Consider the following 20,587-nt stretch of genomic DNA (forward strand, 5'->3'; position numbering starts at 1 on the left):
GATTGATTATAGGTTTAGTCTATGTTAGTTTAGGATCTTAGTGATGTTTTTCGATCATTAATCAGAACTTTGTGGTGCATGTTAGGTCGTCTTTGTTGGAAAAAACGGGTAATTTTCCCACTAAAACAAAACCCTAACAGAGCTACCCGACAAATAATATTGAATAAATAAAGCGGAATAATAAAATAGATAAAAAGGAAAAACACACCTGAAAATTGTTAACGGAGTTCGACCTGTTTAGCCTATTCTCCGAGCACAGCAAAAACAACTCCCTTTTATTATTATGAGAGAAGATATTACAAATTGGGATATTCAACAGTGAAGGAGGAGAGTTTAATTTATAACCCTCAAACCTCCTTCCCAAACAATGAACCCACCGATGTGGGACTTGGGATTAAGCCAAAATCAACAAATCTCCACCTTGGCTTAATTTCAAGTCTCACCTAAAACAAATCTTCTCAAAACATAACAAAAACAAACTTTACAGTGCTTCAAATTTGCGCCTCCGTGCGCCAACTTCAAATGTGCAAAATATTAACCAAGTCTAAACAATATTCAAACTTGGCCCTTGTAATTACCTTGCCTTGTAGCGAACATCTTCTTTATTAGAAAATTCTTCTTTCTTTGCAAATACCCATTTGCACCCAATTGCCTTCTTACCTTTTGGTAATTGTGCCAACTTCCACGTCTTGTTCTTCTTCAAAGACTGCATCTCCTTTTCCATCGCACCCGCCCAATTACCACTCTCTGAACTCAGAATGGCTTCTGGGTAAGTGGATGGAATGTCATCAACAACTGGAAGTGCATAGGCAACCATATCCATGAAACGAGCAGGCTTCTGAATATCTCGTCTCTGTCTTCTAACTGCAATTGGCGCTGATTGTTGTTGAGATTCTTGGGTAGGAACCTCTTCCTCATCTGACTCTTCTTCTGCCATAGGAGAGTCACTTGTGGTATTTCGTGTTGGGATCACCACTGTCGGCTCAAACTCCACCTGCTTCCGGGCACACTCCACCTGTTGCGGAGTACTATCAGCTCCTTCTGGATTTACCTTCTTTAACATGGCAGATTCATCAAAGGTAACATCCCTGCTGATAATCGTCTTCTTTGCCTCTAGACACCACAAACGGTATCCCTTCACTCCAGGACTAAAGCCCATGAAAAGAGCCTTCTTTGCCCGTGGATCCAACTTTGATTCAATCACATGATAATATGCAATAGAACCAAAAACATGCAAAGAATCATAATCAGTTGCAGGTTTTCCAGACCATACCTCTAACGGGGTTTTGCCATCTATAGCAGATGATGGCAAACGATTGACGAGATGTTGAGCGTATGTCACAGCCTCAGCCCAAAACTCTCTGCCTAACTCAGCATTAGACAACATACAACGAACTTTCTCCACAAGTATCTTGTTCATATGCTCTGACACCCCATTCTGCTGTGGTGTTTTTCTAACAGTGAAGTGCCGAACTATGCCACAATCTTGACATACCTTCAGGAACGGATCACTCTTGTATTCTCCTCCATTGTCTGTTCGGAGAACCTTAATCTTCCTTCCTGTCTGGTTTCAACTTCAGCTTTCCACTTAAGGAAAATTTCAAGCACATCATTTTTGTTCTTCATAGTAAACACCCAAACTCTCCTGGAAAAATCATCCACAAAAGTGACAAAATAATGCCTACCTCCGATTGACGGAGTCTTGGCAGGTCCCCACACATCTGAATGCACATAATCCAGAATACCCTTGGTATTGTGAATTGCAGTGTCAAACTTCACTCTTCGTTGTTTTCCCAGAACACAATGCTCACAAAATTCAAGTTTGCAAGCCTTCGTACCTTTCAACAATCCCTGCTTGGTAAGAATTTGCAAGGATTTCTCTCCAGCATGTCCCAACCTCATATGCCACAACTTCGTTGCCTCAGCATCCTTCTTAGAGCTAGAAGTTGCTGCCGTTACTGTCCCCACCACTGTACTACCTTGATAGTAATACAAATTGTTCTTCATCACGCCTTTCAACATCACCAGTGCTCCCGAAGTTGCTTTAAGAATTCCATCTCGCATCGTCACAACTAGGCCTTTAGATTCTAAAGCGCCCAATGAGATGAGATTCTTCTTCAACTTTGGCACGTACCGTACATCCCGCAAAATTCTGGTGGATCCATCATGATTCCGCAGCTTGATTGAACCTATCCCGACTGTCTTACATGGATTATCATTACCCATGTAAACAACCCCGCCATCGAGTTCTTGAAAATCAAAGAACCATTCCCGAATGGGACACATATGATAAGTACAACCTGAATCCAATATCCACTCATCTGGATACGATGATGCTGAAAGCGAGACAATTAAAGAGATATCTGATTCCACATCACTTTTGCATTCTGCAACATTTGCATCTTGCGGAACCTTCTATTTCTTCTGCAGTTTTGGACAGTCTTTCTTCCAGTGTCCTTTCTCATGACAGAAAGCACACTCATCTTTGGCAACGGCTCGACCTTTAGATTTAGACATCCCTCTTCTCTCCTTTGTTTGGCTTTGCTGACGACCTCTTGCCACCAGTGCTTCTTCTGATGTCGTTGATTTGGTTTTCATCTTATCCTGCTTTCTCAATTCATGACTATATAAAGCAGAACAAACAGCATCTAACGACACATTCTCCTTCCCGTGAAGGAGCGTAGTCTCCAAATGTTCAAATTCATCAGGAAGAGATGATAACAACATCAAAGCCAAATCCTCACCCTCAAACTTCACATCTAAATTCAACAGGTCTGCTACTAATTGATTAAACATAGTGATGTGTGCATTCATAGTAGTACCTTGTTGGTAGTCAAATCGGAACAACCTTTTCTTCATCAGGAGTTTGTTCTGACCACTCTTCTTCAGAAAATTGTCCTCCAATGCCTTCCACAGTTTGTGTGCAGAAGTCTCGTTTTTTACAGCGTACTTCTGCTCTCTGGACAGGCAGGATCGAATAGTTCTGCATGCCAACCGGTTGATGATGCTCCAATCTTTCTCCTCTACCTCTTTTGGTTTCTCTCCTTCAATAGCAATATCAAGACCCTGCTGAAAAAGAGAGTCAAAGACCTCTCCTTGCCACATGCCAAAATGTCCAGTGCCATCAAATATTTCCACCGCCAATTTCAAGGTGGACACCGGGAACCTCGACCATGATGAAGAGGAGTCCGACACTCTGGATACATCCTTGGCTTCTTCTTCTTGATTTGCCATTACAAACTCAAAATATAATATTCAATATTACAAATAATTTCAAACAACCCAAGGCGAACCTTCGGCTCTGATACCACTTGTTGGGAAAAACGGGTAATTTTCCCACTAAAACAAAACCCTAACAGAGCTACCCGACAAATAATATTGAATAAATAAAGCGGAATAATAAAAGAGATAAAGAGGAAAAACACACCCGAAAATTGTTAACGGAGTTCGGCCTGTTTAGCCTAATCTCCGAGCACAGCAAAAACAACTCCCTTTTATTATTATGAGAGAAGATATTACAAATTGGGATATTCAACAGTGAAGGAGGAGAGTTTAATTTATAACCCTCAAACCTCCTTCCCAAACAATGAACCCACCGATGTGGGACTTGGGATTAAGCCAAAATCAACAGTCTTTGTATATTTATTTTTTTTGGAATTGGAGCTCATATTAGGTACTCAACGATCCAATCAGAAAAGGAAAGTTAGACTTGAGTCTCAATAGTAACATGGGTTAGAAGTTCTGAATGTGGAAGTGACTAGGTAACTTAGTTGAAATTTCTTATAGGAATTAAGTGTTATTGAATTACATATTGTTTAAATTGATAGGTATTATGAAATTATATTGATGTTTGGAGTTTGTGAGTATTGTTTACTACATTAATTGAGCTTGTTTAGATTGATTAAGATGTATTGATAAAATTATGGTTATTATTGATATATGTATGAGTTTATGTTGATATCTGACTTGTTGGTGTGGACATCTACTTGTTTGAATTGTCTGAATTAGTATGTATACTTATATGAGTAGTTGTAGAAATTTGAATAGGATCAAGTGATTTGAGTAGGGGTGTTAATCTTCAAAAACAAGTAGAAAAGGTTCTAAAAACCCTTTTGGGTCACTTGGACCAATTTTAGAATTCCACAAAATATGTATAATTATGCAAATTTGTTGGGTGAGTCCTATGCTTGTTGGGAAAAATTCATAATTTAGAAAACCCAAGAGCATTAATTGTTGGGCGAATTTGGTTCCAGAAGGCCATTCCCTTTTATAATAATAATAATAAGTATAATTATAGTAATTCACACACCTAAGAGAGAACTAATTGTTTTAAAAATCATCATACATATACATATATCAATCGCATCACACTATACAACTAACACAACAAATTACTATTGAATCATGTCCATCCAAGAATATAAGAATCTTAAACTATATCTTAATGAAATATAGTGTAATTTGTCACACTTAATGTCTTTCAGAAGAATCATATTAAGATTATCTTATGATGACTATTTTACGGCAAGTGTACTGTGTCAAAAGTAATAAATTTGTCTCTAAGGACGTATATCGAACCCACAAGGAATAGTTGAATTCTCAAGTATAATATTCACTAAATAGAAAAAATTATAATAAATTTTATTGGAAATTTATTGTGTATGAGATTGCAAGAGTGTAAATAAAGCAAAGTAAAAAGTTGTTGATTCAATTGGGAAAATTGAGATTGTGGTTCATCCTTCTCACTCTTTTGTATTTTGAAAAACATGATAATATTATATCTTTGATGTTTCTCCTTAACAGTTGTCTCCTTTAGGATTTTCTATCTTCTTTTATTCTCCCAATGATTTCAATGATGTCTAGGGTTGTATCTCACGCCTCATATTTAACCTAGTTGGGCTTTAGCTAAGTGACTTCTTGCTTAGGCGAGCTATAGCTTGCTTGGGCAAGTTGGACGAGAAAAAGCCCAACTTCTTTGGAGTGATCTCGCTTGGGCGAGATTGGGCTCGCTTGGGCGAGTTCCTCTAAAGTGATATGGTTAGGCGAGTTTTGAGCATTCCAACTTTCCCTTTTCATCTTGTCTTTTCTCCTTTAGCTCTTTAACACAAATTTGAGAATAAATCGTTCTTATTCATATTATAATCACAAAATATGTAAAAAAGGTTTAAATTCATAAATTAAGGGTTAAATTATAGTTATTTTATCAATAAATATTCATTAGTGTCTGTCTTTTAATGTAAAATATTACTGAAATATGACACTTATCATCTTAGCAGAGACTAACATTTGACCCATCGAAAATACCATTGATAAAAAACAACCAAAGTTTCTTATGTTAGGGTGATTCTTTGCATATGTTATAAAAAAGTGTTAAGACAAAATCTCCTTCAACTTCTCACCACCTATTGTCTTATCGATGATTGAATAATTAATTATGCATAGGATATTTTCTTTCTCTAGTGAATTGTGTGCTCAATATTATAATCATTAGGGTCACAATATCATTTGAGGTATTCGTTACCACACACCTATAAAGGGCTATAACACACCACAAAGAGCAACACACTCATAGGGGTCAGAATCATAAAAGGCAATATATCCTTAAAAGGATATCATATCATACATATATCACATACAATATAAAACACAATGTATATCAAATACTAACATACATTTAATCATTATTAATAACCATACCACATATGCATATCAATATACTATTCTCATGTATAAACATCATCACATGTTCATCATCAACATCATCTCATCACCAAATATGGGTCGTTTAAGCAAACTCATTTCGCGTGAGAAACTTTATTTCCTTAAATAGAGGAAGACTTTATTGGTTCTTCATCTTGCTACTTTTTCGGAGTTTATTCTACTAGCAAAGTACAATAGTAATTTGATTATCTAAGAAAAAAAATTATAAAAATTTAAAATAAAATAAAGTGTCTATAACTTATTTTATTCACTTTATATTCTTTAACTATTTAAAAATTACATTTTACTAAAGTCTTACAAATTTAATAAAATTTAAATAGGAAAAAATACAATTAATACTTTTTTTCCCACTATACAAAATTAAACTTTAAATAAAGACATAATAAAGCAGATATCGAGCGCATTGAAAATACAAATAAAATATCAATACTTTTATTACTTAATATAATTTTCTTGGTAAGGAAATAAGTTAGAACGATTCAACATTATTTATTTGTTTTACTTTTCTGAATAAAAAAAAACAGAAGAATCACACAAAATTTGTTTTCATTTTCATTTATCAATTTCGACTACGAAGAATATATGCTAGAGTGATGTTTTTCACACAGCCCACGTGAAGTGGTGAGAAGGGTGGGAAAATGACAAAGGAATAAAAAGGAAAGAAAAAGTGAAAAGAATGTAAGAATAAAATAAAAAGAATAAAAATTAATAAAAAAGGAGAAACTATAAAATGAATTAATTAAATATATTGATAAGTATTATATGAAAAAAGTTACAGAAATATATTTTCCTATTTAACTTTAGATTTTAAATTTTAAGATTGGAGTTTAGAGTTTATGATTTATGGGTAGGATTTAGGGTTTAAGGTTTAGAGTTTAGGATTTAGGGTTTATATTTACTTTCTTCATAATTACATCAAAATATCTATAAAATATTTTATTTCATTCTTTTTGTATTGATATTTTTTCATAAATTTTCATATATTTAATTTTCAAATTTCAATTTTCAAATTTTCTTCTATTTCAATTTTATAAATATTTAAATTCACTACAATTTTATAAATATTTAAAAGTTAAAATAGTGTTATATGATGAAAAGTCAAAAATAATGTTTGATAGAAAAATAAAAATAAAAAGATATTAGATAAAGAAATAAAAGTAGAAATAATGTTATTTAAGAAAACAAACACACTAATTAAACTCTATTTAAAAGAACTCACACTTGAGTTTATTTGGATTGAGTTTGGTAAATATGTTATTTTTTTTTTAAAATAAATTATAATTTTTAAGTATTAATCTAATTAAAGAAAATATCACAATTTTCATAAAATTTAATTCAAAACTTTAAATAAAAAATCATAATAAATTTGTTTGAACTAATTCAAAATATTAAAAGAAAATATAATATAATTTATATATAAGACTTATACTAAATTTATTATTTTGATTTAATAAGAATAAGTTATTTGGATTGAATTAAGTTTAATCAAATTATAAATAAAAATTTCACTCAGTTTTATTAGTTGATTTGAATAATCAATATCCTAACTTAATAAACATCCCTAATTTTCCTATGACAAATAACTAATATGCTTCTATGATCCATCTAAAAAGTAATTAATTTCAATTACTCTTGAAATAGATGATCTTTTTGTATATATATAACAAAAAATTTAAACTTTTTATGCGCAAAGAAAAAAATCATAAAGAACATAAAGTAAAAGAATTTATTTTATTATCGTTGTATATATTATTAGTAAACCATTATTAAAATGATTATATTTTTATTTAAAAGCTTTAAATAATTTTATTTATAATTTTTTAAAATACATCAAGTTTATACATTTTTATAAAACTATATAATATTATACAAAACTAAAGTTTTTTAAGTTTTATTTTACTATAATATTCATATTTTTTAATCATATATTGATTAAATATAAGTAGTGAGAAAATTCGTTTTATAAGATAAAGTTAGATTTTTATAATATTTTTTTTAATATCTTTTTTTCCCAATTTTTTATTTTTACTTTCGTATTTATTTTATACATATCAAGTTAAACAGGATTTTGATAGAAATAAACCTATTCTTCATGTAGAATTTTTTTAAGACCCATAAAAAGTTGGTCTCTAAATATGTTTAAAATTTATTTTATTTGCAAGGAATATAATATTGATAGGCATATTGGCTAAAAAAATGTCTATCAACCTAAGAATGTGTAGTAGTCTTGCACATTTTTTATATTATTATTTTTATTATTATGTATAAGATATTATATGTATTAATATAACTCCATTTATAAGATATAATATATTTTTAAAAATATTTAATTCTAACTTTTTTAATAAACTAATGAGTAGTCTAACTTATTTTCATTGTAAATTTTTTGGATTGGATTTAATTTTCTTTTAACTTTATTCTTTCGATACTCTTGAGACCTAACCCTCACCTTATTTGGTGAATATATCCATAAACGATTGGTATTTTTTCTTTCACTTCCAAATTTTTGACTCACTTTCGTAAGTTTGACATTTCTCATTTTGTTTTCTATAATTAAAAGACAACTTTTTAATAAAAGTTTTTAATTATATAATATATGAAGAGATTTTTTTTAACATGAGAAAAATAGATATAACTATTATAATACAAGTTCTATAGGTTTTCATATAAATTTGGAGTTTTTCAAAATATTTCTATTATAAGATTATGTCTCATAGGAATACAAATATTTATAATATAAGGTTTAAAACATCCTAAAGTCTTTCAAGACCTTCTACTCCTGTGTGATCATATGTTAATGTACGTACAATCATCGCAGTTCAAACACAACAAGAAAAACACAAAAGTAAGCTAGTGAAAATAAATGTTTATAATATACACAATTAAATCAAAAGAGAAAATCAAATTACATAATCATTTTCTCAATTATTCAATATTCTTCAAATCTCAAGAATAAAACAATCACATAGATCTTACATCGATCTACACATCCAAGATATTTAACAAACAACACTTTCTGAAATACCCGTATAATGTAAGTTCTACCATAGACTAATACCTAATCCAAAGATTACCAACAAATCCAACAGAAAGGAGGGAAACTCGAAAATCTTTGTTACCACATAAACATCAATACTTAATACATAAACAAACAGCAATCCATACATTATTCCAAATGTATGAATTCAATTTTATACCATTTTCATTATATAATATCATTCTAAACGCATCTACAATATTCAAAATCCCATTTAACATAAAAAATACTTAAATATTAAACCATCAAATTCTAATATTTCTACAAGTTTAAATAATATATAAACAAACAACACAATATATAAATTCACAACATCCCTACAAGAGAAATTGAATATTAAGACCATGTTCCCTCCACATCCAGATCTTCTAGCCTAGGGTACTATTGAAATATAAAGTTAACTTCCCTTACCTGAAATTCCATTGATGAAAATTCTCCCTTAAATAGGGAAATCACTCTAAAATTTAGGAACCTATAACAAATTATCCAAATATTACCAAACTTTAGTATATGATAAAATAAGTTGAGAGGAACAATTTTCTCAACTGGTCTCACTAATATTAACGACTAAATCATATAGAAAAACATAAAATAAATGAACTTTAGAGTAAAAATGAACTTACTATGTTTGAAAATCTGATCAGATATAAATGTATCCTTGACTCCTCAGCTACTACAAGGTGTGATCAGATTTTGAAATAAATGACATGAGAGAGAAAAAAAAAAAAGAGAGAGAAAAATAGAGAGAGAAAGTGAATTGAGAGAAAAAGAAAAAGAAAATGAATGTTGGGGGGCGCTGTTTCCTTTTGTTCTCTACTGCTGTTACAATTTTCCCTTTTAAATTGCACCATCTAAAAATAGTTAGATTATACAATCTAAAAATAAAAATAATTTCTAAATTATGTAATCTGTAAACTTTAAATTTAATAAGTAAAAAAATGATTTTTAAATTATGTAATATAAAAGTTAAAAATATTTTTTATATTGAATAATATTTTTTATATTTAATCGTTCAAACGACACTTTTAACTTATGGATTGAAGAATTAGAAAAAGATAAAATAAGAATTTATATATTGATGACAGTAAAGGATGAAAATATGAAATTGAGGAAAAATGAACGGTTGAATGAATTTTGATTTTGGTGCGGTTTGAAGAATCAATGGCTGTAGTTTGAGGTTCGAAGCTTTTAGTACAAATCATGGTCCCCAGTTGCAGCAGCAATGACTGCCACCCTTCTCTCGTCCACACACTAAAAAAAGCATACAACCCCACTTGCGTGGCCTTATCACTCCGACATGTGCTCCATATTCATAGGTTGTGGTTGTCAGTGAAACCATGCCATACCATAATACCACAACGCTCTTTGTTGTTGTTGTTGTTTCTGTGTTCCCTACGTTGTTACACGCGTTGGTTTCTCACTTTCCTTTTCTCCTCACAAACTTACTTGTTTCTCTCTCCAACAACACCCCATTTCCTTCTATAGCATGTCTCTAAGTTTAACCATCAAGCTACACTTGGCTTCATCTTCTTCTTCCCACCTTACCCTCAACACCCACCACCACCATGCAAAAAAGGTAACAACTTTCAAAACTTGCTCCCACAACACCAAGATTCGTCCCAAGCCCATTTATAGCACCAACCCTTTGATCGTCCCCACGTGTAGAGTTAGGTCAAGAGTTCAGTGTGCTGCCATGATCAAGAGTTCTTTGATAGAGCCTGATGGAGGGGCATTGGTGGATCTTGTGGTGCCTGAGAGTTTGAGGGGTGCTAAGATCATTGAGGCCGAGACGCTGCCCAAGGTGCAGCTCACAAGGATTGATCTTGAGTGGGTGCATGTGGTGGCGGAAGGGTGGGCTAGTCCCTTGAGAGGGTTCATGAGGGAGGAGGAGTATCTTCAGAGTTTGCATTTCAATTCCCTTAGGGTCAAGGATGGTTCTTTGGTGAACATGTCTCTTCCCATTGTGTTGGCCATTGACGACGAGACCAAAGGGAGAATTGGGTCCTCTTCGCATGTGGGGTTGCTGGGGCCTGATGGAGATTGTGTTGCAATTCTTCGAAGGTTAGTCAGTCCGATGGCATTTTTTGTTTCTGGTTGGTGTTTAATTTCTTGTTGATCCTTCCATTGTGGTGTTTTGTATGAATTTTGGAGGGATAGTTTAATGATTAAAATTGTGAAAGGAACAAATACTAGGAGTACGGTATCTCCATTTGAATCCCTAATGAGAAATTACCATTGCAGAGGGGGTTGGTTGAAGAAAATTTTTTAAACCCCAAGAAAGGGGATTGGTCGGCTGGTTACTGTTACCGTATAGTCTTAAAGGACTCAGGTTTGGTTTCTGCTGCCAAAAATATGCGCTGGTAGATGATTTGTGAACATTAATGTAACTGGCTATTGTAAAACTGAACAGTAAGCTTCATAGAAGGATGAGTGAAAGACTCAGTTAATTGGAACACTTCACAGAAATTATATATTGAACCATCTTGGTCAAATTACAAAATTCTTTTCCTCAAGTGTTAATACGTATGCCCCTTGATTTGAAATGCCAAACTTGTTGAGCTAGGATGAGAATTGTTTCCATCCGGATGCTCTAGTGCAGATGGCTACAAACTGCAACTGGCGTTGTGTTGTGGAGAGATATGTTCTCTGTTTGAACTTGTTCACAAACAGTGTGGCAGTCCATTTCACTATGTCTGGGGTGTTCGTGAAAGAATTGGATGATATGTGGAATGGGAACTGTTTGTTAAAAAAGGGATGTTTCAATGGGGTTGAAAGTCCAAAAGTGTCAGTAGCACTCATGTGATCTGAAGTATCAGTATCTAGAGTCCATTCTTTAGAGACATGGATTTGAGTTTTGAAGGGTCTAGCTGACATGAAAGGTCTTAGCTTCTGTTTCAAATTTCTGAAAGGCAAGACAGTCTTGCTGAGCATCCTCTCTTGCTACAAAGTTATGAACATTGCTCAGATTTGGGAGTGGCTCAATTCAAATTTGAGATGGCACAGCACATCACTCCAAGCATAGTTAATTCCATTTTTGCGAACTCCTTGGTTGCAGGGATGGCCAAAAATGTCACCAGTTCTTCTCACAAAGTCTTCATCTTTATCAAAATATGTTGTCGCAGTCCCTTGTTAAAAATCAACCTGAGATCTACACTCATTTTTTCTAACTGTCTGTGTAGGCAAGACTATTGTGAAAACCTTTTGACACAATCTTATCCTTTGAGCATGTAAAAAACTAAAGAGGTGCTGGGATTATCTGAAGAATTTCCGGAACAAGGTAAATAGGGATGAAAGGAAGTTAGGTTTGGAGGGTTTGTGAAGCTTGAATCACCCATGGGATTTAGATTGTGCTTTGAGCTGTGGAGCTAAGATAAATAATTTTGAGTATATGCAGAACAAGCATTCTACTTGGTGTTGATACTTTTGTATTTGGATTGTATGAGACTGATTATGCAGCTAATTTGGAGACCTTAAATAACTGAGTAAAAGACTTGATAAAAATTGCTAAGAAGAAATGTTGACCTATCTTAACTTATATTTTCATACATCTCACATTTTAATACTTGGATGATTAAAGTTATTCTTCAGTTTCAGTCTCCTGTATTGTTTTAACTGTAAACCATAAAGTCATTTTGTGATTTTATTTTGGAAATAAGATGGTTGAAGTACATTAGCTATGTAAGTAAATTTCTGTCATGGTGTCTCTAAGCTATCATTAACCATTAAGCTCCTATACAGTTTTGAAATCTACAAGCATAACAAGGAAGAGAGAATAGCTAGAACTTGGGGAACAACTGCTCCTGGATTACCGTATGTCGAGGAGGTGATTACTCGAGCTGGAAATTGGCTTATTGGAGGAGATTTGGAAGTGCTGAAACCTATAAAATATAATGATGGCCTTGATAACTACAGGCTCTCTCCCAAACAACTCCGAGATGAATTTGACAAGCGTGAAGCGGATGCAGTTTTTGCCTTTCAGTTAAGGAACCCTGTGCACAACGGTCATGCCTTGTTAATGAATGATACCCGCAAGCGCCTACTGGAAATGGGCTACAAAAATCCAATTTTACTGCTTCATCCTCTTGGAGGATTCACAAAGGCTGATGATGTTCCCTTGGATGTTAGGATGGAGCAACATAGCAAGGTAATTCCCAACTTCCCACTGCTCTTCTAAAAAATTAGAGTAACCGTAATGTTAGTGTGAATGTGAATGTTCTGTATCAATGGATGCTCAGAAGTGATTGAACTGTTGTTCATTTTCAAAAATCTACCCATTTTTTAATTGCAGTCCATGGAATTTTATTCTATCAAGTCTTTTTGTGTTCATCTTAGGTCCTGGAAGATGGAGTTCTTGATCCCGAGACTACCATAGTCGCCATATTTCCATCCCCTATGCATTATGCTGGTCCAACTGAAGTACAGTGGCATGCCAAGGCACGCATAAATGCAGGTGCAAACTTCTATATTGTTGGTCGTGATCCAGCAGGTATGGGCCACCCAACTGAGAAAAGGGATTTGTATGACCCTGATCATGGAAAGAAGGTGCTTAGCATGGCTCCTGGTTTGGAGAAGCTTAACATTTTGCCATTCAGGGTAAGAAGTATTACTTTTATATATGGTTATAGCTTCTTAATCCAGTGAGAGATACCTTCTTTCAATGCTATCTTCTGCACAATGCTTTACTTAATATTTTGTACTTAGTTTCTTTCAAGCTGATACTCAATTAAATCAATTAATCAACTACTTAGTCAAACATACAATGACTTATTTTTGGGATGGGAAATAACATTATTTTGTTTATTTATGCACAATGTTGTTTACATAAGTTTAATATGCTAGCTGAAGTTATGCTGCTGATTTGTTTGTTTCCTTCTGTGACTGTTTGGACCATACATATATGTCTGATAATAGCCGTTTTCTTGCATGTCATTTTTAAATTACAGGTTGCAGCTTATGACACCAAGGTTAATAAGATGGCATTTTTTGACCCAACCCGTGCTAAAGATTTCCTCTTTATATCCGGAACCAAGGTATTTGATTCCCTCTCCTTCAATCAGATGCTTCAGGTTTCACAACCTTAACTTTGATATTTGTCAACAATACTCCTAAGTTACATACTAGGATACAATGTCAGGATCCTGGTTCCTGCTTCTTACTTGAATTGAATCTGGTTGCAACTTAAACGAAGTAAATTCTATGTATGCAAAGTGGGTTGATTGAACTTGGACCAATTAATGAAAGGCATGCAATACAACATTTGGATTTTACTAAAAATCTGTTTCTTAATTGTCAAGTTTGTACATGAATACTTGAAATTCAAGTTTGTTAATCTCCAAGTTTAAATTTTAATCCCTCAAAATGCTGTGAAATTCAGTTTTAGTCCAATAAACATTTACCACAACTTTAGTCTATATTTTAACATAAACACATCATTTTAGTCCTTGATGAAGAACTAAAACCATGTCACTTTTGGTAAATGTAAGGACCAAAACCGAATTTTGAGACATTATGAGAAACCAAAATATATTTTACTCGTTATAACATGTTAATTGCAAGATATTAAGATGCTGGTTCTGTCAATGGGATTAAGTGTCTTTTATAGTCCAACATCACATGTATCATCAAGTTTGGTTTCTGAAATCATTTGACAATGGAACAGCTGTTCTTTACAAGTTTTCATGGTTTTTTGATGATTTACGTTGTAGATGCGGGCTTTTGCGAAAAGCGGGGAGAATCCACCGGAAGGTTTCATGTGCCCAAGTGGGTGGAATGTTCTTGTCAAGTACTATGAAAGTTTGCAGGCAGAAGAGCCATCTGAGCAGCCTGTGCTATCTACCTAGACATAACTAGGAGTAGAAGTTTAGCATCAGTTGATTCCAAAGGGAGAGTGTTATTAAAAACACAGTTCTGGGAGTGCCAATTTTTATGCCTGGTCTTCCAGCTTCATGATCTAGATTTAATCAATGCGCAAGCATATTTGGATTTTTTGTACTATATTGAATCATCCTTTTCTTTTGAAGTTACTATGACTGAGGAATTTGTTGTGGTGCATCATTGCAGATGTAGTCCTCTGTCTGTAGACTCCTGTAAGACCAGTTCAATAAGGGTTAGGGAAATTCAGCACATCCTTGGTGCTTATGGCCATTATGGATCAAGATTTTTAAAAATGGTTTCAAGGATTTTGGAGTTTGTGATCATCATGATCTTAATTGTGACTGCATTATCTATTTTGTCTACAATTTTTCACAATATTAAGTATTCAGATCACAATTTTTTGACTGAGTTAGAATTTGCAGATATTTGCACTTATTATATATATAATTTTTGGTTAACAGTGAGATTTCGAAGATTTTTATTTTATTTTCATTTTGTGCTTATTGAAAACAATGTCTAGAATTAAGAAAACTGTTTAAATTAAAAAAAACTTCAAAAGAATTTACATGTATTTTGTCTGACATTCATACTTGCATTGAGTGGGGGTGTTTCTTCTTGCTCCCTATCAAAGTTCTTCAACCCCATCAAATAGGTAAAATGACTAAAATATTTTGTCTAATCGATCTTATTCTGAAAAGTTATTTTTAGAATATATTATAGAAAAGTTATTACGGAAAATACATTTTGAAATGATTATACACATTATGAAAATCTTATTATAAAAATTCTTTCTAGAAAATGCTTTCCGAGATTCCACTTATTTAAATTCTGGAAAAGAGTGTTTGGAAAGATTCTGAAAAAGCTAATCCGAAAGTCACTTAAAAAAAAGGATAAGGTCGTCTTTTCGGATATTGATGAGGTGCAGCAAGAACTGTGATGGGGGACAGGAAGAAACACCTTTGAGTGGGTCTTTTCTGTGACAGTGCTATGTCATTCCCCTCCTCCAAGTAAAATTGAAGGACAAATTCTCCCTCTTCATGTCTTCTCCATGCATCTTCATTAATTTCATGCATCTTCGTTAATTTGTGAAAAGTTGGTTTTAACTTTTTTTAAAAGTTTTAAATAATCTTAAATAAATTATATTCTCACTTTTTTAAATAACATCAATTGCACTCTCTTACTCTCATACCCCGTTTTCGTCACAACATTTTAATTCTTCTCCAGCGGCAGTGTTTAAAAGAACACTCTCAAATAACACTCTCATTCTTCTCCGGTCGTAATGTTTGAGAGAGTAATTTCATCATTTGAGCGTGTGTGAGAGAATTGACGAGAAGATTCATTGTATTTGACATTCTCCAGTGTGAAGATAATTTTAATTAACATGTTAGGTTCTTAACAGCGCATTAGTGATTTTTTTTCTTCGTAAACGATACATGATCACCTAAGTATTCATTGTTGACCATTAAGGCTTAAAGAGCTTTGGAACAATCTACAGTCTTCGAGTCAAAAAATAATTTTTTTACAGAGTTGAATTAATGCAATATTCATATTCAAGTTAGTAAGATGCGGAAAGGACTTTCAAGTAAGCTTAAGTTGTTTAACAACCATAAACAATCTCTCAACGACTATATTCTTCAACATCCACATAAAGTCAACTTTCAAGTAGGAGAATAGAGAGATCTTCATGCATAGAGCATAAACTCTACCAAATCTCTAGATCCATTTTTTTTTCAAAAAGATTAGTGTGAGTGTTCATGTAGCAAACTAGGAGAGAGTGCTTAAGTCTTTTACACATAAAAAAATACGTTATCCCTCCCTAGTATGAAAAACTCATGATTTGATGATCATACCCTCATTCAAACTTTATATCTTAGCTAGGAATGACATTTTGGAAAAGAATACTTGTTAAGTTAGAAGTGACTTGCATAAAAGTACTTGGTGAAGTTAGGAGTGTCTAGTACAAGAATACTTAGTTAAGTTAGGAGTGTCTTGTGAAAAAATATACTTAAATGAGGTTAACTAAGAGTGGTTGGAGGCTGAAACAATACTCAAGGGTTAGCCAGGAGTGGTTACGAGTCTAAACAATACTCAAGGGTTAGCCAAGAGTGACTATGACCCCAAACAATACTTAAGGATTAGCCACAAATGGTTACGAACCTAAAGAATACTTGAAGTGTACTTTGCAACATTAGTTTGTTTAGTGGAACTCAATCTGTTGTGTTATTTTCTCTCTTCCTTATCTCAATTACATTCAATGTTATTATCACTTGTACTAACTTGGGAAAGAGAATGACTGTGAAAAATACATGTTTAACCTATTTCAGTTAAGCTAAAAAGTTGTGTTAGTTGTACTTCATGATAAGCAAAGTCCTTTGTATTATCATTTGTTGAAAAAAACTATCGTCTGAATATTTATCATCAGACAATATTGGTAAAAAGTTTTAAAAATTAATTAAAACATAATTCAACCCTCCCTTATGTTTTTCCTGAAAACTTTGTATTTAAGCACCAAAAGTAAAGCTCAATCCTTTGAGCTTAATGTTCTTCCATGGCTCTAGCTACTCAGGTATGACTTGCCTTTCTTCTCGAAGAGCGTCTTATATCATTACTTGGACGATGTCAAACACAACATGTTATTGAGAGATGGGCACGACATGAAGGACATTTGAACTTAAAGTCTTAGGTTGTTTGACCTTTAGAGCAATACTAAACATTTATTATTCTATAACAACTTTTACATGCTGATTAATAGTCTCCTTAGCTTCCTTCCTTATAACTTCTTCTTCACCAAGCGTCTAGCCTTAGAATGCCACTCCAACACAAAAGCCTCATTGTTGTATACATAAGATGTTGAGGTATGTTGTGTGTCTCTCATCAACTTCCCTCTCCAAGCCACTACAACTTCTTCATCATTAAGGGTTTTAGCAAACTTGTGCTTCATGAAAAACATAACTCCAATCTCTAGGCAAAGGTGTAGGTGAATGTTTGGACTCTCTAGGGAGCTGGCAGTGTGGTTGCTTTCAAGTTTCTAAAATTTAGCATTGGCAGCCTTGGAAAAATAGTTTATAGGAACACCTCATAGATTGTCTGCCTAGTTACCCTCATGGAGAAAGAGACGACTATGGTTTGATCCTTCACAAACTACTGGAAAAGATATTTCCTATACCTTCAAAAATGTCCCTCTAAGGCATGTAGAACTTCGGTGTAAAAGGTGGAAGAGTAACCACCTTTTAAAGCATTAGCCATATCTTGATAGAATCATCAAAGATCTTCCTTAATGAGCCTAAATGCAGTTGGGTGGGGATGGATGGAGAATTTTTAAAAAAATGGTGTAATTCGCTAATGAAAATACCAAAATGGACAAATGCAAAAAAAAAAAAAAAAAACCAAAATGGGCAATTTGTCTTCAAAGTTGTATATCGTGAGTATGAAACACCTAAATTTGAATTGAAGTCGCTAATCATATATACGAATTTAATTAAACCCATTAATCTGCCAATTAATTTTTTTTAATAAAAGTCGCATCTGGGATGACAACTTCAATTCAAATAAAATATAAAGAATTCGTACTTCAGGTTTCAGGTTGGCGACTTCAATGTATTTTATTTGAACTGAAGTTGTTATCCCAATTGCCAATTTTAGTTGAAATATTCTTTTCCCTTCAAAATAATAGTTAATATTTTTTAAAATGAAATATGTATATAATAATTTAAAAATTGTTTAAATTTACATGAATTGAATAACAATGTTGTGAATGATTTTTGCATAGAGTAAGTGAGGAAAATTGCCCATAACATTTTTTGTATCAAAATATTTTAATATGCAATTTTTATGTTTGTTCTATACATAAAAGAAGTTAATAACAAATAGTATTTACGATGTTGAAATGTATAAAACCTTCACATTATTTATTGAATTTTATGTTTTAAAAACTGATCAATAAATACATAGATATTATTTTTATATTTTATATAATTTAGATATATAAAAAAATAACTTTTTTTTCAGTCTTATGAATATGTTTATATTATATTTTTACATATGACTTTAGGGTCGATAGAGAGTGAAATTGAATTCAAATTCTTCAATTTACGTATAAAAGAAATTTATGCATATCATTAACAATAAATATTGTGGCATAAGCATAGTTAATATTTTGAATTTAATTTTCTGAATTCTATCTTATTAGAAATTCATGGCATCTCATCGCCTTCTCATGGATATGTTCTTATTTCAATTCCAAGAGAAACATGTTACTAAGGATCTATGGGAAGGTAGTGAAAGACTCCTGAGACCCAAATGACATGCAATTTGGATACTAATGCATGAGGAGATACTTCACCATCTAGTCAAATACTTAATTGATCACGTTGGTTTTAGACATTTGTTAAAGTGTAAGAACATTGACATCAACCACCTACTGCTTACAACATTAGTGGAAAGGTGGAAGATGTGGATTTCCACAGAATATTCCAAGTGACCCATTAAACCTTGATCAACTTCACAAAGAGGATATGAGAGGACATACTGATCGACATTGGCCAAAGTATCATGCCACATGGATAACTATGTGGAATGACCATCATAACCGTCTAAAAGAAATCAGTTTAACGGAAATGACCATTTGCATGACAATACAACATACATGCAATGGTACATTTATCATTCTTCATTGACTCATAAAAAATTAACACATATGATCAAAACAATATGATATGTCATAGGAGACTATACAACCTCTCCATCAACATCATGTCAGATCTTCTTCTCATGTTGGATCGTTTCAATAACAATCTTTTCGTCCACTAGGTGTCACTACAAGAAATATTGATATTAGCCTCCCCAAAAAAACCCACACAAAGACTAAAAGGGAGACACTAAATGATAATTAGAGTGAGTTTAGTGTCCCTTTTAGTCTGTGTGGGTTTTTTTAGGAGACTAACATCAATATTTCTTGTAGTGTGTTCACCCGACTCAGTTGTTCATGTATATGGATCAACCCCACATGTCATTCCAATTGTCATTCCATCAACCACCTTTTAACTACTCAATATTTCCATCTCAACGACAATTTCTTGTTGGTCCATCAAATTCCTTTGCAACCTCTATCATGAGCCCTCATCTGCTTACAATCAAATATCGTTCGTGCATTGTTATCGACCAACAATGCTTTCATAGGTGTTCGGAAATCAGAATGAGGATAATGAAGTCGAAGACACTGACAATGACATTCCACCTCGGCCTCCTCCTACCATTCCATTCGAACAACAATCATAAGGACTACCACGAAGAAGACCACCTTCTGGCACAACTTCTCAAAGATGACAAATTTTTCTACATTTGTATTTTCTAATTAATGTATAAATTGTATTTATTTATCGCTTTATAAATATTATTTAAACGCTATCCCTTTTATTTTAATTGTATCAACCCTAAACACTACTTCACGAACATAATTTAAATATTTTAGAAACAACAAAAATATTTTTAACTTTAACAATATTTAAAAAGTACTAAATATTTTTAATTTATGACACAACCTATTTTTAATCCAATTTATTTAAAATACATCATATATATTTTAATATATCAAAACTTGATTTAGGGTAAGTTTGTTTTTTGTCAAACAAATTTTTAGTTTTAATTCTTCAACTTTCACTACAAGAAAATCATTAAACAGAAACTAATTTTAGAGAAAAAAATAATTACTTACTATATTGACTAAATATAATACCATTTTATAAACTAAAACAATTATTTGTATCTAAAGTAATTTCTATTATTAATAAAAATTTATAAAGTAGTTTCTAAATTGGTATCTCAACATTAGCTACCAAGGTTTTAGCTACTAACTACTCTATATTCTAAATTAGTCTCTATTAGTCTTTCAGATACTAATTTAAAATCTAAAATATTAGTAGCTAAAACCTGAGTAGCTAATTTATATATTGATTT

The 20,587-nt window shown here is 32.7% G+C and overlaps 1 protein-coding gene across 1 annotated transcript; it reads left to right on the plus strand.

The window, feature by feature from the left end:
* Positions 1-9,992: 9,992 nt before the first annotated feature.
* APS2 (Pseudouridine synthase/archaeosine transglycosylase-like family protein) lies at positions 9,993-14,955 on the plus strand. The gene is made up of 5 exons (XM_068645910.2): positions 9,993-10,819; positions 12,497-12,902; positions 13,091-13,351; positions 13,702-13,788; positions 14,464-14,955. Exons 1-5 carry the CDS (start codon positions 10,245-10,247, stop codon positions 14,596-14,598), a joined length of 1,464 nt encoding a protein of 487 aa, XP_068502011.1. The 5' UTR covers positions 9,993-10,244; the 3' UTR covers positions 14,599-14,955.
* Positions 14,956-20,587: the final 5,632 nt, after the last annotated feature.

The sequence above is a fragment of the Phaseolus vulgaris genome, chromosome 4 (genome assembly GCF_051622355.1).
Source record: "Phaseolus vulgaris cultivar YP4 chromosome 4, ASM5162235v1, whole genome shotgun sequence".
NCBI lineage: Eukaryota > Viridiplantae > Streptophyta > Magnoliopsida > Fabales > Fabaceae > Phaseolus > Phaseolus vulgaris.

Excerpts from the sequence above, each read along its gene's own strand:
- APS2 (XM_068645910.2), top strand. The coding sequence starts at position 10,245 with ATGTCTCTAAGTTTAACCATCAAGCTACACTTGGCTTCATCTTCTTCT. Across the intron at positions 12,903-13,090 it reads GGATGGAGCAACATAGCAAG|GTCCTGGAAGATGGAGTTCT; the intron begins GTAATTCCCAAC and ends TGTTCATCTTAG. Across the intron at positions 13,352-13,701 it reads TTAACATTTTGCCATTCAGG|GTTGCAGCTTATGACACCAA; the intron begins GTAAGAAGTATT and ends TTTAAATTACAG.